This window comes from Lolium rigidum, chromosome 7 (assembly GCF_022539505.1).
Source record: "Lolium rigidum isolate FL_2022 chromosome 7, APGP_CSIRO_Lrig_0.1, whole genome shotgun sequence".
Classification (NCBI taxonomy): domain Eukaryota; kingdom Viridiplantae; phylum Streptophyta; class Magnoliopsida; order Poales; family Poaceae; genus Lolium; species Lolium rigidum.
The window spans coordinates 283,123,579-283,147,108 of NC_061514.1; the positions used below are offsets into that span (position 1 = coordinate 283,123,579).

The window sequence follows — 23,530 nt, forward strand, 5'->3', positions numbered from 1 at the left end:
AAGTCCAAGGGAAAGAACAAGGGAGTCTCCCGGACTACCAACTTCAAGAAGAAGGGGAAAACGGAGAAGAAAGATCCTTGCCGGGTGTGTGGCGAGATCGGCCATTGGGCCAATCGTTGTCCACAACGCAAAGGAAAGAAATGTCGAGCTGGACGAACTCAAATTCCGTCGAGCATGGTCATTGGCAACACGAGAGGAAGGAACTACCTGGGTATGGTAATATGTTACCTACTCGTTCTTTCGGTGTTTCAGCCCACGGAATGGTGGGTTGATACAGGTGCTAATGTTCATGTGTGTGCCTGACATCTCCATGTTTACCTCTTATATGGCACGAGGTTCCTCGACAATGATGGGGAATGGGTTACATGCTACTGTTCGTGGTGTTGGCACGGTAGATCCGAGGTTTACTTCGGAAAGATCGTGCAAGCCGAAGAACGTGCTTGCATGTCCCTTCTATCAAGAAGAATCTCGTTAGTGGCTCTCGTCTTATGAAAGATGGGTTTAAGTTGGTGTTTGAGTCCAATAAAGTTGTACTTGTCTAAGTATGGAACTTTTGTTGGAAAGGGATATGAATGTGAGGGAATGTTGCGCTTCTCTCTAGAAGACTTCGTGATAATGTTGTGAATCATGTAAGCACTAGTGTTAATGAAACTAATGTTTGGCATTCACGACTTTGTCATGTTAATTTCGGTTGTATGACGCGGCTTGTCGATATGAGTTTAATTCCGAAATTCACCTTTGTCAAAGGCTCTAAGTGCCATGCTTGTGTGCAAGCAAAGCAGCCTCGCAAGCCTCACAAGCTCGCGAAGGAAAGAAACTTAGCACCACTAGAGCTCATACATTCGGATCTATGTGAGATGAATGGTGAGTTGACAAAAGGTGGAAAGAAATTTTTCATGACTTTGATTGATGATTCCACTAGGTATCGTTATGTGTATCTCCTCAAAACTAAAGATGAGGCTCTTGATTTCTTTAAAATCTATAAGGCTGAAGTTGAGAATCAACTTGAAAGAAAGATAAAAAGGGTTCGGTCCGATCGTGGTGGAGAGTACTTTTCTAATGAGTTCAATTTATTCCGTGCGGAACATGGTATAATCCATGAGAGGACGCCTCCCAATTCCCCACAATCCAATGGGATTGCGGAAAGGAAAACCGTACTCTAACAGATTTGGTTAACGCCATGTTAGATGTTTTGGGTTTATCCAAGGAATGGTGGGGGAGGCTATATTGACTTCGTGTCATGTCCTAAATCGTGTTCCAACCAAGAATAAAGAGATTACCTCTTATGAGGAATGGGAAAAGAAAAGACCAACACTCTCCTACCTACGAACTTGGGGTTGTTTGGCTAAAGTGAATTTGCCAATCACCAAAAAGCGAAAGCTTGGACCAAAAACCGTGGATCGTGTCTTTCTTGGCTATGCTCGTCCATAGCATTGCTTATAGATTTCTTGTGGTGAAATCGGAGTGGACGACATGAATGTTGGCACCATCTTTGAATCAAGAGATGCTACATTCTTTGAGGATATATTTCCTATGAGAGATATGCATGGCATGTCTAGTTGGGAATACGATCCAATACACGAAACTCCTATGGAGTCTGATGACGAATCTGATGATGAGAGTTCAGATTCTGATGAAGATAACAATGAAGCTCCCACAAGGAGTAAGAGACAAATGACTGCAAAGTCTTTTGGTAATGATTTCATTGTGTATCTTGTGGATGATACTCCCACTACCGTTTCAGAAGCTCTTGCATCTCCTGATGCGGACTCATCGGAAGGAAGCGGTTCAAAGCGAGATGGATTCCATCTTGGCTAATGGAACGTGGGAGTTATCTGAGCGTCCTTATGGGTGCAAACCTGTAGGATGTAAATGGGTATTTAAGAAGAAGCTTCGAGCTGATGGTACTATTGAGAAGTACAAAGCTCGGCTTGTAGCCAAAGGCTATACCCAAAAGGAAGGCGAAGATTTCTTCGATACCTACTCACTCGTGGCGAGATTGACCACCATCCGAGTACTGCTTGTCATTGGCTGCCTCACACGGTCTTCTCGTTCATCAAATGGACGTTAAGACGGCTTTCCTAAATGGAGAGTTGGACGAGGAAATTTACATGGAACGACTTCGATGGTTTTGTACTACGGGGTCAAGAAAGAAAGGTGTGTAAATTAAAGAAATCTTTGTATGGTCTCAAACAAGCACCCAAACAATGGCATGAGAAGTTCGAAAGAACTTTGACATCTGTGGGCTTTGTTGTCAATGAAGCCGACAAATGTGTGTACTACCGCCATGGTGGGGGTGAGGGAGTTGTCCTATGCTTGTATGTGGATTACATACTAATTTTTGGGACAAGTCTCAAAGTGATTGAGGAGGTAAAAACCTTCTTATATCAGTGTTTCGAGATGAAAGATCTTGGAGAAGCTGATGTTATATTGAACATCAAGCTATTGAGAGATGAGAATAATGGGATTACACTTGTGCAATCTCATTATGTTGAGAAGGTGTTGAGCAGATTTGGTTATGCTGATTGCAAATCTTCTCTCACACCTTATGATCCTAGTGTCTTACTTCGAAAGAATGAAAAGGCAACTAAAGATCAATTGAGATACTCTCAAATCATTGGTTCACTCATGTATTTAGCTTGCGCTACGAGGCCAGATATCTCGTTTGCTGTATGCAAACTTAGCCGGTTTGTGGCCAACCCGGGAGATGATCATTGGCATGCTCTTGAGAGAGTGATGCGCTATCTAAAGGGAACCATAAGTTATGGAATTCATTATACCGGGTATCCAAGAGGACTTGAAGGGTATAGTGATTCCAATTGGATTTCTGATGCTAAAATGAAGGCCACAAGTGGATATGTTTTCACTCTTGGTGGTGGCGCTGTTTCCTGGAAGTCTTGCAAGCAGACCATCTTAACGAGGTCAACTATGGAAGCAGAACTCACAACATTAGATACAGCTAATGTCGAAGCGGAATGGCTTCGTGAGCTCTTGATGGACTTGCCTATGGTTGAAAAACCAATACCGGCTATCCTCATGAACTGTGATAATCAAACTGTGATTGTCAAAGTGAAAAGTTCTAAGGATAATATGAAAAGTTCCAAACACATCAAGAGGAGATTGAAGTCTGTCAGAAAACTGAAGAACTCCGGAGTGATAGCATTGGATTATGTCCAAAGTGCTAAAAATCAGCGAGATCCTTTCACAAAAGGACTATCAAGAAATATGATAGACCTTGCATCGATGGAGATGGGTTTGAGACCCACTTGAGTTGCCGAGGGGTAACCCAACCTATGTAATCGGAAATTCCGTGAAGTAGGACCCGGGAAAACAAACCGAGTAAGCGAGTTGAGAGAAAATATAATACTCCCACTCCGCTGCAGATGCAATTCTCTCATAGTTACTTGTAAGGCGGGTTGACGATGTCTTAATGTGTTCGAGCGGCTCTTGATGAGCGAAGACGCCGTCCTACTGAGGCGATCTTTGAAGAACACACCTATATGAGTGACACTATTGGTCATAGTGTGGGAGATTTGGGTGAATCTCTAGTAAGCTCATGAAAGGCCGAGGAGTATGACTTATAAGCTCCACCCGAGGGAAAGGCTATGGCAGCCTAGTACCGTGCCGGCATTGAGCGAAACTTGCTGCACAAAGACTGACAATTCAAGGCATAGTCCATTGTTCGGTTGTAGTCAAGCGTAGCACCTTGCCTAAGTGGAAGTTCAACTTAACGAGTCTCCACCGAAGTGCGAGGTATATTAAACAGGTGAACGGAACTAATGTGTCATCCGATGTGCATATGAGATCCGGTGGGGGATTGTTGAATGTAGATGGACTGCAGCCCAGTAAGGCAGCCCATATAGTCTACAATTCCTGAAATCTCAAGGCCCATCACGTTGGCGGCTTGGGACGACCTTGGGGGACAAAGTTTAGTCCCACATTGCTAGTTGGGAGAGAGTTGGAGTGGTATATAAGGGCTGCTGTTCTAGTCATTCCAAGTGAGTGAGAATAGAAGGAGACCTCGCGCACTCCTCCTCCTCCGCCCGCCCCGCCTCGGCTCGGCACGGCACGTCACATCACGTCACGCACGCACGTCGCGTTTCGTGACTCGAGTTCGAGTTCGAGTTCGAGACACACTCAAGGAAGCCTAAATTTTTGCTTGGTGCACCAACTGTGTTGGGTACGTGTCGACCTGCATGTGCATGTTCGCCGCGTGTCCCCGGCTTCCTACGCGTGTCAACGCGGTCGGGTCGGAGTCGGCTTCCCGGGCTATACAAGGAGACGGATCGGATCTAGAGATATATACGGTTCTCGGAACTCTCTAGTCCTCTCTCTCGCGAAGTTCTTTTTGTCGCGCTACTCTCTAGTCTTCCCCATCCCGGCGACTGCGTGCACGGCCATCCGGGAGAGCAGGCCTCCGAAACTCCGTCCGTTGAGATCCCGCACCGGGAGACGGGCGATAAGGTTTTTGGGGAGCGTCTCGGCGCGATCGCTCGCTACTCGTTCGTCTTCTTCTTCGACGACCCGATCGCTTCATCGACGGATCGGACTACACCATGGGCGACATCAACAATACCCATGGTGGTGGTGGTGGTGCTGCTCGGTGCGACCTTCCCGGTCGCGATGTACGTGCTTTTCCTCTCCTACCTTGCACTCGCTACTTGTTCCATGTTCAGATCTGATGCATGTGCTTAGTCTGATGAGTATGGTTAAGTATGCTTGTGCATCTGTAATGTTGATTTCGGTAATTAAACTCACACGGAAATTGCCTAATAATCTAACATAACCCACCTTGTACTCATCTTGTAAACCCTAGCGGGGTCATCGATATAAGACCCAGCTAGAGTACTTGGAACGAACAAAACCTACATTCTACCAGAACCCTAGCTCTAGTCCGTTCTTGTTGCTTCGACACCCACTGTAATTGATCTGAGTAATACATCTAAGTAGGAGTAGGTCTTTACCTCCATAGTGAGAGGCTGAACCTAGGTACATCATGTGTGTTCCAATGTCTGTTCCGGCGCTCCGATGTCTCTATCGCTTTCCATTCCTGACAAGCTATCCCATGTAGCATCTCTCCCGAACATTTTCTCGACAGGTATATTGAAGGATTTCCTAATTAATTTTAAATTTTGTAGAATGTAGACTTAAAGAGAACGGAGGACTATTTTTGAACTCAGAAGTACTACACGACCTACGAACGCTAAACTAAGCTAAGCACGATGTTGGTCTAGAAAAATGGTGGTAGCACCGTAGATACATAGCACCAGATACGTGTCCATTCCCCATAGCTTCAATCATGGCCTCATGGGCGTACATGTCCATATGCAGAAAGAATCCACCCTCCTCGAAAGAGGCCATTCAATTCAAAGCTCGCACGCGCTCTCCTCCCTTCCCAGCAGAGACAGAGCACGACGAGAGCGCAGAGATAAACCTCCATTTTTATTACTCCCCAAAACCCAGCACAGCACTCAAGTCTCCCCAGATTCGCTCCACGTTCCGCGCGAACCTCCCTTCTCGCCGAATCAAGCTCCAACCATTGCGCGCGCGGACAGCGCGGGCGGGTGAACAAGAACCGGGCGCAGCGAGGTCCGTCCGGGAGAGCCGCCATTTGACCTGAGCAGAGCACACGGCCTCCCCAAAAAGGTCCCAGCGCCGCCGCATTCCGCTAGGGTTAGCGCTCCGGTAAGCTCCGCTCCCCTTCTGCACCGCATTTTGCTCGACTTCCAGTCTTCCACAGATGCATTTCAACCGCCGCCTGCTTGGGAGGTTGAGAGCTTTGACTTCCTCTGTAATGTTTTGTTTTTGCTCAGGGACCAAAATTTAAATGTCTTTTTTTCCCTTTGTTTATTTATTTTTTGAAAATGTTAGTACTACTACGATTCTGTTGCCACATTCAAAGCGTACCCTGTGGAATCTGCAAGCACTGGTTGTTAGATTCGGCCGTGAAATCGGTTTACCATACCCGAGCAAGCAATTAGTCTCGCGTTTCCGTGGAGTGGAGTGGTTGGGTGGTTAGCAATAGTACAGAAAGGGGAGCTAATTCAGAGCGGGCTTCTACGGATCTGCTTCAATTACAGATTGTTCGTACAAGTTTGTATGGATATTTTGTATCAGTGGGTGAGATTGAGTACGGATTTGAATGGCCACTAGAACCAGTTTGACTGTCTTGATTTTTTTTAACTTAACCAATATATTCGTTAGTGGCTTTGTTTCATTTGTCGTATCTACACGATGCTGCAATTAAACTGGCACTAAAGATTTTTTCTTGATCTAGTTGTTTCAAGCAGATATATTCTTGATGGATTTCAAACTTTAGCTTGCAGTCAATGTCATGTTAGCAGTTTTTGTTGGTTAACTAACCTCATGATTCCCACTGACCACTCCAAGTGTACAGGAAGTCTTTTCCCTTGACTCTTTCATCAATTTGCCCTCTCTGCCATCTAACTAACTGGTATACTTTCTAGTGGAATTAAAGACACCCTTGTGGAAATTAGTTGGTTCTCCTGGTGCCAGTTGCTTCTAATGCAGCTTTCTAGTCCTGGATTTAGTGGGTGATACTGCACGAGATCATGTGATGAATATACGTAGTTGCTTGCACCACATAAGGGTTGGTAGTACCACATGCACCTCAGCTAGGTGTAGTTGTGTGCCCTTGTTTTCTTCCCTTTGGAGGAGAAATCTCCCACCTGCTTCTGCCTGTTCATGAGGTTCCACACTGCAATTTCACAATTTTCATTTTGGTATAGTTCCCTGTGTTCTTTTCATTTGCCGCGTTTTACCCTCTTTTATGTTCTGGATGCATGTTTACAGCATATGCATGTCCCATCTTTACTAATAATGTTTTCATTGTGAACACGATAATGTTATCATTGTGGCCAGTTGTGAACTTTGAGATACTGACGCATGGTTTTGTGGAATTAGGATTCAGAGTTAGTTACCGATGACTCGTGCATCAACTATTGATTTTGGACGGAAGACACGGAGTCAGGTCAACTGGTCTGGGCCATTGCGTCCAGTAAATGTCATCAGGAATAAATTCCCAACTTACAAGAATGGTTTGAATGGGATAGTGATCAAATTGGCTGATGACCCAGAAATACCATCTCTTAAGGAGACTGTTGCCAAGGAGACAGCAGATCTCCTTGATAGGCGTCAGCGCCCTTCAGTCCGCGAGCTTGCAATGAAATTTGAGAAGGGTCTCAGTACCGCTACGTTGTTGTCTAATGAGGTGGGTCTTCCTGATTCCTGAACGCTCGTTTGGCAATTGGGTCAGTTAGTGGAGCTATTTGCACCTCAAGACGTTTATCCAGCCTTGGCTTTAACTCTCAGGTTAAATGGAGGCAAGTGGCTTTATTGGAGCGAGACATCCTTCTGAAGAATCTAAAGAGTGTATTGGAGTCACTGAGAGGTCAAGTATCTGGAAAATTTAAGGATGAGATCGAGGAGTCAGTATCCATGGTTAGTTTCTTCTTCCGAACCATATTTAGAGTCTCATGAAGGATTCTTGTTTCACGGTGTGTGTAGAGTATATTTAATGACATTGGAAATGTTTTAACCTGTCATTCACTTTTACTTCAAAGCAATCTTCAGCTATATGTATACCTAAATAATCCCTTCCTTTCTGAGCGCTTTAATAGTTTGATACTTTTCGTAGGTGGATATTTTGGCAATTCAGCTGTCCAAAAGAGAAAATGAGTTGCTTCAGCAGAAAACAGAGGTCACGAGAATAGCGACTTCACTAAAACTGGTGCGTTTGAAATTCCTTGGTAGTATCTTAATAGTGTGCATGTTCTTTAATATGCTTACAGTATTTACGCCATTTTCCAACTTTAATTTTCTCAGTTTTCTACTGGATTTGGAGTAAAACCAATTTCCTCCTTTAAAATGTGAATTATCTTCCATGCTCAGTATGACTTATAATTTTTTAATTTGAAGTTGTGAAACTTTGTTTCTGATGTTACAGTACATAAGAAAGAGTCTAGAGAAAGTGTTGCCTTTGTTCAGGCTCCAGAAAAAACAGTGTATCCCTGCATACTATGAGCTTGAGATAGTACTCTTCTCTTCCAGATGCATATAGAAATTTCAGGGACCTGCAGTGGTTTGAGATTTTCTGAAACAAACAAGCTGGCAATGATACGTGCGTAAAGCATGATCCAGCCCATCTTGGAGTTGGATTGGCATGTCCTTTTAGACTTCTTAATAATCATTTTTCTACATCAAAGTATGCTTAAGCTCTTCTCGAATAGATCTCTCCGTTTTTATTTTATTTTTCAAGCATTTTTTTTTCTATATTGCTTGTAGGCTTCTGAAGATGCCAGGACAATTGTTGACGAAGAAAGAGCTAATGCTCGCACGGAGATTGAAAATGCTAGAGCAGCTGTTCAAAGAGTTCAGCAAGTACTTAAAGAAAAGGAAAACTGTTCACAAAGAATTGGGAAGCAGGTAAATGATATATAAATTATTGTTCACAAAGAATTGGGAATCAGGCAATATTGATCACTTAATACTGTAGTCTCTTGTACTAACCATAAGTTATTTACTTTGGGGCATTTTTCTTTGAGTTACTTTGTTATTGTCTTTTTTGTTCTCTTGAGTGTTTTGGCCTCAAACTTCTTCCTATTTTCCTTTATATCGTACCATTCAAATATGTTGCGAGATTGATGCCGTTACTTATGAAGAGTTCCTTCTATTTCCAGCTGAACTGTGCACATAAGTTTATTTTCTGTTTGAAATTTGTAAGGATGTGGATGAACTCAGGGAAAAAGTTCAAGAAGCACGAAGAGTTAAAATGCTGCATTGCCCCAGCAAGGTAGACTTCACAGGCTTATTATGTTATTCTAAGTATATGGTGCATTTACATTATTATATATTTCAAGCCTTCGAATACCTTTCTAGGCAATGGACATGAAAAATGAGATCCATGTTCTACGTGATCAATTTGCTGATATGGCTTCCAGTTCTGCTCATCTTTTGAAAGAAGTATGGTTTACAACTTCACATTCACTGAATTTGGCAATTTTAGTGTGCATCTTTCTCGTCGTTCTTATAGACTTATCTTGATTTTTTTATCATTAGCTGGAGTTGCATCAGAAATTTGAAGAGAATGATGCACCGTCATATGAGTTAGAGGGTCTTGAAAGCTTAGGCTCCATGTTGCGCCTAGTTGTCCGGAACAATGTGAGTTTATCGAATGCTTCAGTACAGTGGTTTCGCGTACAGCCTGAAGGAAGCAAAACAGAAATCATTTCAGGTAGAAATATTTTCATCCTGCATAGTGCATATACTCTGCTTTCTGCAGGTAACATTCATTTTAATGCTTGTTGTCACTGAACTATCTAGGTGCCACAAAGCTAGTATACGCTCCAGAACCTCATGACGTAGGGCGGTACTTGCGAGCTGAGGTTAACCTTGGTGGTGAAATCTCCGTTGCAAAGACTGCTGGCCCAGTAGACCCTGGTATGTTTGCTTACATATGGTGATCTGACAAAGTTGAACTGCTTTCATGGTTATCACATGGCTAACATTACTTCGGTCGTGAGCAGCAGCAGGTTTGGTCGATTATGTAGAGACCCTCGTCAGGAATCCTGAAACTGAGTACAATGTATGATCATCCCTTCCTTAGTCACTTATATTTTCTGTACAGCACGCTTACAATTTATACTCCCTCCGTTCTGGAAAGGATGTCTCAGATTTGTCTAAATTCGGATGTATCTAGATGCTATTTGGGACGGGGAGAGTACAAAGTTTTCTCTTTGCTTATTTATACTCAACTAAGAAGTATTGGGCCAGTATTTTGGCATGTCAAGATAGTGTCGATAGATAAGCTGGCCAATTTTATCGCAATTTACCAGATGGCATGCCATCTGCTGAATTTTAGGACATATTTCAGTAGCACTAGGAGAACATATATAATGGTATCTATTCACCCTATATTGGCAATGCACTTGTACTTCCACTCCACAGCTCATCATGACAGCTTTATCCACTGAACCTACCTTAAAGTCGTGTTTTTTGAATGTCGGTTGTTTTGCTCCTTATGGTAGGTTGTTGTTCTTCAAGTGAATGGAATTGGCCAGCCTACAGATTCCATCCACGTTCTATGTATTGGGAAACTACGGATGCGGCTTGCCACAGGAACGACGGTCGTTGCCAAGGAATTCTACTCGTCGTCGATGCAGGTAATCTCTAGCAACACTGCCAGTATCACAAATCTGTGGCTGCGTCACTGGCTATGACACAACCTAACTCATGTCCATCATCCATCTCCATCAGCTATGCGGTGTTAGAGGGGGCGGAGATGCTGCGCCGCAAGCGATGTTCTGGCAGCCCAGGAAAGACCTCAGCTTGGTCCTGGGCTTCGAGACGGCCAGGGAGCGCAACTCGGCAATCATGCTCGCCCGGAGATTCGCTATCGACTGCAATGTAAGTTGAAACCATTCGTACTTTTGACCATGTTGTGGCAATCACGCATACCTTGATCTTCTTCCTTCTTGAACACAGATTATACTTGTTGGTCCGGGGGACAAAACTCCGTGGTAACACGATCAACCGCCAGCTAACTTAGTTCTAACCCTAACGGAATCAGTGTACATCTCTGTGTAGCTCAGTTCCTCAGTGCTTCGCATTTGCACATGTTCTTGCCTAGGTTTCGTCATATTTTCTTTCAGGTCATGTATCTCCTGCTAGCTAGTATCTTACTAGGTAGAGCATTATTATTTTTTCTTTACTGATACCCACTGTAATTTTATTTGTGAACAATAATTAAAGAGGTCGTGTTGAATGCACGACCTGACACCCAAGTTATTTCTTGTGTGAACCTTCCTTAAGAAATCTGCTATAAATTCAACGAAACCAATTCCATTCATCCTGGTATAGTTGTGCTAGCTGACAGCCTGAAACCTGGTCTAAGGTTCAGGTCCAGATTAACAGATTAAGGACACTGCGACTTGCGAGTAATTAAATTTGCGTGCTTGTTTAACTAGCCAACCGTACGGTCAACATACACCGGCTGAACTATGTAAAATAGTGTTCTTCACTGCTGAACCCCAAAGCTAATCCATGCTTTTATTTAATTCAAACTGATCTTCCATCCACTCACGGCACGCAGCAAATCACTGTCTTGCTAGTTGCTACTCCAAGGCATCTCACATCATCTAATCTATATGCCAATCTATCTATATATAGTCCACATTACACCCACAACTACCATCAACCCAGATCACCATATCCACCTCGAGTCCTCAGACTACTTGAGCCCCAACTTCTACTCCCAGCCGGTCATGGCTAGATACTCAATGGGTTTCCTTGTCGCCCTCGCCTTGTGTGCCTGCATGCTTAGCGCTCTAGCGGCACGGGACCTCACCGACGATAGCTCCACAATCGCGAGGCACGAGCAATGGATGGCCAAGTACGGGCGTGTGTACAGCGATGCAGCTGAGAAAGCACGACGGCTAGAGGTGTTCAAAGCCAACGTGGAGTTCATAGAGTCGGTGAATGCTGCGAACGACAAGTTCTGGCTTGAGGCCAACCAGTTCGCAGATATGACCAACGATGAATTCAGGGCTACTCATACAGGGTATAAACTTCCGGTGGGTGGTAGCAAGGGCCAGAAGATGACGGGCTTTAGGTACGCGAATGTCAGCCTTGACGCTCTCCCAACTTCCGTGGACTGGAGAACCAAAGGCGCTGTCACTCCCGTCAAGGATCAAGGCCAATGTGGTAAGCTCAAATTCAGTGTTTGGTCTTTTCTCAATTCACACATCAACTAAATGAGTGAAGTTTTCAAAATTAGTGAGATTTTATTGAAAATGAGAACTTGTACAGGGTACAATATCTTACTGTACACATAGAAATTATTCCATAATTATATTATGTTTCTATGTACCCATTGTATCAGTGACTAACTACCAAATTATGTCTATATCTCAGGGTGCTGTTGGGCGTTCTCCACAGTTGCCTCCATGGAGGGCATTGTGCAGCTCAGCACCGGCACACTGATCTCTCTATCGGAGCAGGAGCTCGTGGACTGCGACACCTCGGACAATGGCTGTGGCGGCGGGCTCATGGACAATGCCTTTGAGTTCATCGTCCAGAATGGCGGCCTCACCACCGAGACAAACTACCCCTACACCGGCACAGATGGCACATGCAACTCCAATAGGGCGTCCAGCTCCGCCGCATCCATCAAGGGGCATGAGGACGTGCCAGCCAACGACGAGGCATCTCTACAGAAGGCGGTGGCAGCACAGCCTGTGTCTGTGGCACTTGATGGTGGGGACGACCTCTTCCGGTTCTACAAGGGTGGTGTGCTATCTGGTGACTGCGGAACGGACCTCGATCATGGTGTTACTGTGGTCGGGTACGGTGTGGCTGATGATGGAAAAAAGTTTTGGGTGATAAAAAACTCATGGGGAACATCATGGGGTGAGGATGGTTATATCAGAATGGAGAGGGACATCGCCGACAAGCAAGGCCTATGCGGTCTCGCCATGCAGCCTTCCTACCCGACGGCTTAATTATCTTGCTTCCTACACCTTCGACGCCTCTCTATGTATCAGCATATACATTGTGAATGATTAAGTATATGGTTATGTATGAAGTATACGGATAACTTCCTGTAATTTTTTTCTCCACCACACTTTTCTCTAAACCAGTTAGAGATGCAAGATTCAGAGTGACATGTTGGATGATTCATCTCACAGCCCACAATCATAAAATAAAAAGGCTATATGCATGCAGAGGCCGGGACTTCCCCTTTTCGAAAAAAATGTGATGGGTGCCTTGAACGCTGATTAGACCTCCCTGTCTCCTGTGAGGCAATAAGTTCTAATCCTGTTATCTTATAGTGTTTAAATGAACCAATGCTTACATGAGTCTCTTAAGCCCTCACTATTCCAAATCAAAACTTTCATTGTAGTTAACCTTTCTTAATTAGTTAGTGAATTATAATTTGGTATATTTGTTTTGTTGACAAAAGGGAAAACTAAAATATACTTCTCTCAACTATACAATCAGCGCCGGCAATTTCACAATCCTATTAACTGATAGTGCTAGATTACCTGACGACTTTAGAAGATCAGACGGTCATCCGAACACATTATCTCGGAAATCTAGTAAGAATCAGTGAGCCATTATTTTGTGCCGGCACTGGTTGTTATGCAGCACTGACTGCCGAAAGGAGGATGGATTCGGTGTTTGGCGCTACAAATTGTGATGAATTTTTGTAACATCTCAGATTTTTCACAATTCGAATGCATGCATTGCATTCGTGCTCATCATGGCATTCTTGCATTTTAAACCTAGGAAAAGGAAAGCACTCAAAATGTCAAAAAGGGGAATTATAAAAGTCACTATATGCCTATGAGCCAATTTTTGTTTTCACATTTATTCTGAAAAAAGAGTGGTTCCAAAGTGTTCCTCTTTGAGCTAGCTAACCACTAATATTTTTCTCAAATATTTCTGACATGTTTTCAATCAAATTTGTCAAAAAAAAATTGAAATGAAATTAAAATAAAAAGAAACAGAAAAGAAAAACCAAAAAGAAAATAAAAGGGCATCCGAGCCAGAAAACGGCCCACAACCCAACTGGACAGGATCCCGAATGGATCTCTCTCCCCTTGCTGACACCTCGCTTTAGCGCCGACGTCACATCTCTTCCTCAATCATCGGCCGTAGACACTGTGCACTAATCTCTCCCGCTCTTCATCTCGGCCGATTCCTTGCCATAATCAGCACCACGCCACGCTTATATAGTTCGCTTTGATCTTCTCTCTTGCCTGACTATTTCCCCCCGTTCTTGCCAGTTAGGGTATGTACAATGGTAGAGAAGGCAGGCTTTTTCTTAGCTATCAACATCATCTAGAGAGGACACTAACGAGAACGTGTACAATGCATCGTCTCTTTGTATTATCTTTTGCAATTAATGAGAATCAATTAATTTTGGTAGGAAAATAGGCTGCTAAGGGAAGACATGTGGTACAATGGAGCAAATTATCTTCTCTTATTTTCTAAGGGATCATCCCTTAGCTAAGGGAAGGCAACCTTCTCTTTCTCTATTCTCTCTCCTCCTCCAGCTCAACAAATATCCTACGTGGTGGCTCTAAGGAAAGGCTGACGTCATCCCATTGTACATGCCCTTAGGCTGCCCACAGAGACCCTTGCGAAATTCTTTCAAACTCCAGTGAGCTCCATCCACCTCTTCCATCCACACTTGTTCCGTTTGTTTCTTTGAGCCAATGCACCTTTCCCTTACAATGGCTCGCTCTTTTTTGTGCACGTGTTCGATAAAGCCGTTGTCGACTAACACCACCATCTCCTACATCCACTATGGCAAGCGATTTCAAGAGGACCAGGACGCACCGCCGCTGAACACCGCAGCACTGAGGCTGCCTCTATCTCCTCGTTCATCTACAATAGTCGACGCCCTCATCTCTCTTCCATATCATCTAGAACACACATGTCGCTCGCGGCGCCGCCGCGCGCTATCTCCGTCGGTGACTGATACGTCTCCAACGTATCTATAATTTCTTGTGTTCCATGCTAGTTTTATGACAATACCTACATGTTTTGCTCATATTTTATATCATTTTTTATGCATTTTCCGGGACTAACCTATTAACAAGATGCCGAAGCGCCAGTTCCTGTTTTCTGCTGTTTTTGGTTTCAGAAATTCTACACGAGAAATATTCTCGGAATTGGACCCCACGAAGACAGAAGTCAATATTTTGCCGAGGCGGACCCAGAGAGCCAGAGAAGGGCCAGAGGGGGCCAAGGGGCCCCCACACCATAGGGGGGCGCGGCCCACCCCTCTGCCGCGCCGACATATGGGGAGGGAGCCCCCTGGCTCCCTCGACGCCGCCTTTCCGCCTATATATTCTCCCAGAAGTAAAAACCCTAGGAGCACCGGTCTTCCTCCATGAAAAGTTACGTAGCCGCCGCCATCGCGAAGACAAGTTTTGGGGGACAGAAGTCTCTGTTCCGGCACGCCGCCGGGACGGGAAATTGCCGCCGTTGTTGTCTCCCATTATGAGGAGGGAGTAGTTCTCCCCGGAGGCTGAGGGCTCTACCGGTAGCTATGTGGTTCATCTCTCTCTCCCATGGTGTGATCTTTATGTGATCATGAGCTTTGTAATCTAGTTGAATATGTAGATGTTACTATTGTCTATTATGCACTCTAGAGGTTACTTTAATATGAACTCCGGAGTCACTCTCCACGGTGTGATGGTGACAGATGTGCGCATCGTGTGTGATTCCTTTATGACGTTGTGGAGCTTGTTTACTCCGGCTTGAGGTGTGGTTTTGCAGCCCTACACAATGAATGGTGTTTGTTATCCAACAAGAAAGTGTTTGAGAGTAGCATTTATTTATTCAATTATGTGATCATTGTTGAGAGTGTCCACTAGTGAAAATATGATCCCTAGGCCTTGTTTCTAAGCATTGAAACACCGTTTCCAACAAGTTCTGCTACATGTTCGCTTGCTGCCATTTTTATTTCAGATTGCAATTACTACTTATAATCATCCATATTACTTGTATTTCACTATCCCTTCGCCGAACTAGTGCACCTATACATCTGACAAGTGTATTAGGTGTATTGGGGACACAAGAGACTTCTTGTATCTTAATTGCAGGGTTGCTTGAGAGGGATATCTTTGACCTCTACCTCCCTGAGTTCGATAAACCTTGGGTGATTCACTTAAGGGAAACTTGCTGCTGTTCTACAAACCTCTGCTCTTGGAGTCCCAACATTGTCTACAAGGATAGAAGCACACGTAGACATTGATACGTCTCCGACGTATCGATAATTTCTTATGTTCTATGCCATATTATTGATGATACCTACATGTTTTATGCACACTTTATGTCATATTCGTGCATTTTCCGGAACTAACCTATTAACAAGATGCCGAAGTGCCGATTCTGTTTTACTGCTGTTTTTGGTTTCGAAATCCTAGTAACGAAATATTCTCGAATCGGACGAAATCAAGACCCGGGTTCCTATTTTCACCGGAAGCATCCGGAACACCGGGAAGGACCAGAGGGGGGCACCGGGCCCCCAGACCATAGGCCGGCGCGGCCCAGGCCCTGGCCGCGCCGCCATATGGTGTGGCCACCCCTTCGACCCTCCTGCGCCGCCTCTTCGCCTATATAAAGCCTCCGTCGCGAAAACCCTGAGGCGAAAAACCACGATACGGAAAACCTTCCAGAGCCGCCGCCATCGCGAAGCCAAGATCTGGGGGATAGGAGTCTCTGTTCCGGCACCCTGCCGGAGCGGGGAAGTGCCCCCGGAAGGCTTCTCCATCGACACCGCTGCCATCTCCACCGCCATCTTCATCACCGCTCGTTGCTCCCATGAGGAGGGAGTAGTTCTCCATCGAGGCTCGGGGCTGTACCGGTAGCTATGTGGTTCATCTCTCTCCTATGTACTTCAATACAATAATCTCATGAGCTGCCTTACATGATTGAGATTCATATGATGATGCTTGTAATCTAGATGTCATTATGCTAGTCAAGTGAGTTTTACTTATGTGATCTCCGGAGACTCCTTGTCCCACGTGTGTAAAGGTGACGAGTGTGTGCACCGTGTGGGTCTCTTAGGCTATATTTCACGAATACTTATTCACTCGTTGAATGGCATAGTGAGGTGCTTATTTATATCTCTTTATGATTGCAATGTGTTTGTATCACAATTTATCTATGTGCTACTCTAGCAATGTTATTAAAGTAGTTTTATTCCTCCCGCGCGTGTGCAAAGGTGACAGGTGTGTGCACCGTGTTAGTACTTGGTTTATGCTATGATCATGATCTCTTGTAGATTGCGAAGTTAACTATTGCTATGATAATATTGATGTGATCTATTCCTCCTACATATGCATGAAGGTGACAGGTGTGCATGCTATATTAGTACTTGGTTTAGTCTTTTGATCTATCTTACACTAAAGGTTACTAAAATATGAGCATTATTGTGGAGCTTGTTAACTCCGGCATTGAGGGTTCGTGTAATCCTACGCAATGTGTTCATCATCCAACAAAAGTGTAGAGTATGCATTTATCTATTATGTTATGTGATCAATGTTGAGAGTGTCCACTAGTGAAAGTGTAATCCCTAGGCCTTGTTCCTAAATATCGCTATCGCTGCTTGTTTACTTGTTTTACTTGCGTTACTACTCTTTGCGTTACTACTGCTGCGTTACTACTTGCTTGTTTACTTGTTTTGGGCAAAGCACTTTTCCGAGTGCCGTTGCTACTACTTATTCATACCACCTGTATTTCACTATCTCTTCGCCGAACTAGTGCACCTATTAGGTGTGTTGGGGACACAAGAGACTTCTTGCTTTGTGGTTGCGGTGGTTGCATGAGAGGGATATCTTTGACCTCTTCCTCCCCGAGATCGATAAACCTTGGGTGATCCACTTAAGGGAAACTTGCTGCTGTTCTACAAACTTCTGCTCTTGGAGGCCCAACACTGCCTACAAGAATAGAAGCTCCCGTAGACATCAAGCACTTTTCCGGCGCCGTTGTCGAGGAGGAAAGGTAAAAGGCACTCATACTCCGGTTCCAGGTAACAGTACTTTTCTGGCGTCGTTGTGTGTGTGCTCGAAGCTATTTCCTTTAGATCCTGCAATTGCATCTTTTTGTTTCTTGTTTACACTAGTTTGGCATAATGGACAGCAATGAGCTTCTTATTCTATTTTCTGATTTAAAACATGGATTGTTTGATGCGAAAATTAAAAAACCTATGAAATCTTATTTGCATGCTGGTAGTAATATTAGTATGAATGCTTTGAACACCATTGTTGATAATAATATAGAAAGTTCTAAGCTTGGGGAAGCTGGTTTTCATGATCTTTTTAGTCCCCCAAGCATTGAGGAGAAAATTTTCTTTGATGATACTTTGCCTCCTATTTATGATTATAATAATAGTGGTCTTTTGGTGCCGCCTACTATGGAGAGTAGATTTTATTGTGATTATACTATGCCTCCTACACTTGATGAGAATAATAATGATAGCTACTTCGTTGAATTTGCTCCCACTATTACTAATAAAATTGACTATGCCTATGTGGAGAGTAATAATTTTATGCATGAGACTCATGATAAGAATGCTTTATGTGATAGTCATATTGTTGAGTTTGCTCATGATACTACTGAAAGTTATTATGAGAGAGGAAAATATGGTTGTAGAAATTTTCATGTTACTAAAATGCCTCTCTATGTGCTGAAATTTTTGAAGCTACACTTGTTTTATCTTCCTATGCTTGTTACTTTGCTCTTCATGAACTTGTTTATTTACAAGATTCCTATGCATAGGAAGCATGTTAGGCTTAAATGTGTTTTGAATTTGCCTCTTGATGCTCTCTTTTGCTTCAAATACTATTTCTTGCGAGTGCATCATTAAAACTGCTGAGCCCATCTTAATGGCTATAAAGAAAGAACTTCTTGGGAGATAACCCATGTGATATTTTGCTACAGTACTTTGTTTTATATTTGTGTCTTGGAAGTTGTTTACTACTGTAGCAACCTCTCCTTATCTTAGTTTTGTGTTTTGTTGTGCCAAGTAAAGTCTTTGATAGTAAAGTAAATACTAGATTTGGATTATCTGCGCAGTTCCAGATTTCTTTGTCGTCACGTAATCTGGGTCTAATTCTCGTAGGTAACTCAGAAAATTATGACAATTTACATGAGTGATCCTCAGATATGTACGCAACTTTCATTCAATTTGGGCATTTTCATTTGAGCAAGTCTAGTGCCCTTTTAAAATTCGTCTTTACGGACTGTTCTGTTTCGACAGATTCTGCCTTTTATTTCGCATTGCTTCTTTCGCTGTGTTGGGTGGATTTCTTTGTTCCATTACCTTCCAGTAGCTTTGAGCAATGTCCAGAAGTGTTAAGAATGATTGTGTCACCTCTGAAAATGTGAATTTTTATTATGCACTAACCCTCTAATGAGTTTGTTTCGAGTTTGGTGTGGAGGAAGTTTTCAAGGGTCAAGAGAGGAGGATGATATACTATGATCAAGGAGAGTGAAAGCTCTAAGCTTGGGGATGCCCCGGTGGTTCACCCCTGCATATTATAAGAAGACTCAAGCGTCTAAGCTTGGGGATGCCCAAGGCATCCCCTTCTTCATCGACAACATTATCAGGTTCCTCCCCTGAAACTATATTTTTATTCCGTCACATCTTATGCACTTTGCTTGGAGCGTCGGTTTGTTCTTGTTTTTTTGTTTTGTTTGAATAAAATGGATCCTAGCATTCACTTTGTGGGAGAGAGACACGCTCCGCTGTAGCATATGGACAAGTATGTCCTTAGGCTCTACTCATAGTATTCATGGCGAAGTTTCTTCTTCGTTAAATTGTTATATGGTTGGAATTGGAAAATGCTACATGTAGTAACTCTAAAATGTCTTGGATAATTTGATACTTGGCAATTGTTGTGCTCATGTTTAAGCTCTTGCATCATATACTTTGCACCCATTAATGAAGAAACACTTAGAGCTTGCTAATTTGGTTTGCATATTTGGTTTCTCTAGAGTCTAGATAACATCTAGTATTGAGTTTTGAACAACAAGGAAGACGGTATGGAGTCTTATAATGTTTACAATATGTCTTTTATGTGAGTTTTGCTGTACCGTTCATCCTTGTGTTTATTTCAAATAACCTTGCTAGCCTAAACCTTGTATCGAGAGGGAATACTTCTCATGCATCCAAAATACTTGAGCCAACCACTATGCCATTTGTGTCCACCATACCTACCTACTACATGGTATTTCTCCGCCATTCCAAAGTAAATTGCTTGAGTGCTACCTTTAAAATTCCATCATTCACCTTTGCAATATATAGCTCATGGGACAAATAGCCTAAAAACTATTGTGGTATTGAATATGTACTTATGCACTTTATCTCTTATTAAGTTGCTTGTTGTGCGATAACCATGTTTTCTGGGGACGCCATCAACTATTTCTTTGTTGAATATCATGTGAGTTGCTATGCATGTCCGTCTTGTCTGAAGTAAGAGAGATCTACCACCTCAATGGTTGGAGCATGCATATTGTTAGAGAAGAACATTGGGCCGCTAACTAAAGCCATGATTCATGGTGGAAGTTTCAGTTTGGACATATATCCTCAATCTCATATGAGAATAATAATTGTTGCCACATGCTTATGCATTAAAGAGGAGTCCATTATCTCGTTGTCCATGTTGTCCCGGTATGGATGTCTAAGTTGAGAATAATCAAAAGCGAGAAATCCAAAATGCGAGCTTTCTCCTTAGACCTTTGTACAGGCGGCATGGAGGTACCCCATTGTGACACTTGGTTAAAACTGTGCATTGCAAAGATCCGGTAGTCCAAGCTAATTAGGACAAGGTGCGGGCACTATTAGTATACTATGCATGAGACTTGCAACTTGTAAGATATAATTTACATAACTCATATGCTTTATTACTACCGTTGACAAAATTGTTTCATGTTTTCAAAATAAAAGCTCTAGCACAAATATAGCAATCGATGCTTTCCTCTTTGAAGGACCATTCTCTTTTACTTTTATGTTGAGTCAGTTCACCTATCTCTCTCCACCTCAAGAAGCAAACACTTGTGTGAACTGTGCATTGATTCCTACATATTTGCATATTGCACTTGTTATATTACTCTATGTTGACAATTATCCATGAGATATACATGTTACAAGTTGAAAGCAACCGCTGAAACTTAATCTTCCTTTGTGTTGCTTCAATGCCTTTACTTTGATTTATTTCTTTATGAGTTAACTCTTATGCAAGACTTATTAATACTTGTCTTGAAGTACTATTCATGAAAAGTCTTTGCTTTATGATTCACTTGTTTACTCATGTCATTACCATTGTTTTGATCGCTGCATTCACTACATATGTTTACAAATAGTATGATCAAGGTTATGATGGCATATCACTTCAGAAATTATCTTTGTTATCGTTTTACTCGCTCGGGACGAGCGGAACTAAGCTTGGGGATGCTTGATACGTCTCCGACGTATCGATAATTTCTTATGTTCTATGCCATATTATTGATGATACCTACATGTTTTATGCACACTTTATGTCATATTCGTGCATTTTCTGGAACTAACCTATTAACAAGATGCCGAAGTGCCGATTGCTGTTTTCGCTGTTTTTGGTTTCAGTAAATCCTAGTAACGAAATATTCTCGGAATCGGACGAAATCAAGACCCGTGTTCCTATTTTCACCGGAAGCATCCGGAACACCCGGAAGGACCGCAGGGGGGCACCGGGCCCCCGGACCATAGGCCGGCGCGGCCCAGGCCCCGGCCGCGCCGCAATATGGTGTGGCCACCCCTTCGACCCTCCCTGCGCCGCCTCTTCGCCTATATAAAGCCTCCGTCGCGAAAACCCCGAGGCGAAAAACCACGATACGGAAAACCTTCCGCAGCCGCCGCCATCGCGAAGCCAAGATCCGGGGGACAGGAGTCTCTGTTCCGGCACCCGCCGGAGCGGGGAAGTGCCCCGGAAGGCTTCTCCATCGACACCGCTGCCATCTCCACCGCCATCTTCATCACCGCCGCTGCTCCCATGAGGAGGAGTAGTTCTCCATCGAGGCTCGGGCTGTACCTGAGTAGCTATGTGGTTCATCTCTCTCCTATGTACTTCAATACAATAATCTCATGAGCTGCCTTACATGATTGAGATTCATATGATGATGCTTGTAATCTAGATGTCATTATGCTAGTCAAGTGAGTTTTACTTATGTGATCTCCGGGAGACTCCTTGTCCCACGTGTGTAAAGGTGACGAGTGTGTGCACCGTGTGGGTCTCTTAGGCTATATTTCACGTAATACTTATTCACCGTTGAATGGCATAGTGAGGTGCTTATTTATATCTCTTTATGATTGCAATGTGTTTGTATCACAATTTATCTATGTGCTACTCTAGCAATGTTATTAAAGTAGTTTTATTCCTCCTGCAGCGTGTGCAAAGGTGACGAGTGTGTGCACCGTGTTAGTACTTGGTTTATGCTATGATCATGATCTCTTGTAGATTGCGAAGTTAACTATTGCTATGATAATATTAATGTGATCTATTCCTCCTACATATGCATGAAGGTGACAGTGGTGCATGCTATATTAGTACTTGGTTTAGTCTTTTGATCTATCTTACACTAAAGGTTACTAAAATATGAGCATTATTGTGGAGCTTGTTAACTCCGGCATTGCGGGTTCGTGTAATCCTACGCAATGTGTTCATCATCCAACAAAAGTGTAGAGTATGCATTTATCTATTCTGTTATGTGATCAATGTTGAGAGTGTCCACTAGTGAAAGTGTAATCCCTAGGCCTTGTTCCTAAATATCGCTATCGCCGCTTGTTTACCTGTTTTATCGCGTTACTACTCGCTGCGTTACTACGTCGCGTTACTACTGCTTGTTTACGGTTCCGGGCAAAGCACTTTTCTCGGTGCCGTTGCTACTACTTATTCATACCACCTGTATTTCACTATCTCTTCGCCGAACTAGTGCACCTATTAGGTGTGTTGGGGACACAAGAGACTTCTTGCTTTGTGGTTGCAGGGGTTGCATGAGAGGGATATCTTTGACCTCTTCCTCCCCGAGATCGATAAACCTTGGGTGATCCACTTAAGGGAAACTTCGTTGCTGTTCTACAAACCTCTCGCTCTTGGAGGCCCAACACCGTCTACAAGAATAGAAGCTCCCGTAGACATCGGACATCAAGCTATTTTCTAGCGCCGTTGTCGGGAGGTAAGGTAAAAAGTATTCACATCCTCCGACTACTAAGCTATTTCCTAGCATCGTTGCCGATGTGTGAGTGCTCGAAGCTATTTCCTTTAGATTATGCAATTATATCTTTTTGTTTCTTGTTTTTATTTCACTAGTTAGGCTTAATGGAAAACAACAAAAATATTAGAGATCTTTATAGTATTTATCTTGAGTTAGGACATGAGGTGTTTGAAGAGAAAATTAAAAACCTATGGAACTTTATATGCATGCTAATGGCAATGTTATTAGTATGAATGTTTTGAACACCATTGTTGCTAATGCTATGGAAGATTCTAAGCTTGGGGAAGCTGGTTTTGATGAGCATGATATTTTTAGTCCCCCAAGCATGGAGGAGAAAATTTACTTTGATGATACTTTACCTCCTATATATGATGATTACAATGATGACTATCATATTTTCAGTCCACCTACTATTAAGGAGAAAATTAATTATGATTACAATATACCTTCTATATATGATGATTATGGTGATGAGAATAATAATGATAGCTATTTTATTGAATTTGCTCCCACTACAATTAATAGTAATGACTATGCTTATGTGGAGAGTAATAATTTTATGCATGTAGCTCATGATAAGAATGTTTCGTGTGATAGTTATATTATTGAGTTTGTTCATGATGCTACTGAAAATCTTTATGAGAGAGGACAATATGGTTGTAGGGATTTTCATGTTACTAAAACACCTCTCTTTTTGCTGAAAATCTTGAAGTTGCGCTTGTCTTGTTTTCCTATGCTTATTGCA

The 23,530-nt window shown here is 43.0% G+C and overlaps 2 protein-coding genes across 3 annotated transcripts; both read left to right on the forward strand.

Annotated features, from left to right (window-relative positions):
* Window positions 1–5,593: 5,593 nt before the first annotated feature.
* Window positions 5,594–10,806, forward strand: LOC124678066 (stomatal closure-related actin-binding protein 1-like). Of its 2 annotated transcripts, none has more exons than XM_047214002.1 (13): window positions 5,594–5,685; window positions 6,932–7,231; window positions 7,333–7,461; window positions 7,658–7,750; window positions 8,305–8,445; window positions 8,744–8,812; window positions 8,899–8,982; window positions 9,079–9,253; window positions 9,343–9,459; window positions 9,546–9,604; window positions 10,047–10,181; window positions 10,276–10,425; window positions 10,504–10,806. In XM_047214002.1, exons 2-13 carry the CDS (start codon window positions 6,944–6,946, stop codon window positions 10,540–10,542), a joined length of 1,479 nt encoding a protein of 492 aa, XP_047069958.1. In that variant the 5' UTR covers window positions 5,594–5,685; window positions 6,932–6,943; the 3' UTR covers window positions 10,543–10,806. The 2 variants fall into 2 exon arrangements, with proteins under 2 accessions (XP_047069958.1, XP_047069959.1); XM_047214003.1 differs by having other exon boundaries at window positions 9,549–9,604.
* Window positions 10,807–11,282: 476 nt separating this feature from the next.
* LOC124678877 (senescence-specific cysteine protease SAG39-like) lies at window positions 11,283–12,518 on the forward strand. Its single transcript, XM_047214732.1, has 2 exons — window positions 11,283–11,721; window positions 11,932–12,518. Exons 1-2 carry the CDS (start codon window positions 11,283–11,285, stop codon window positions 12,516–12,518), a joined length of 1,026 nt encoding a protein of 341 aa, XP_047070688.1.
* Window positions 12,519–23,530: the final 11,012 nt, after the last annotated feature.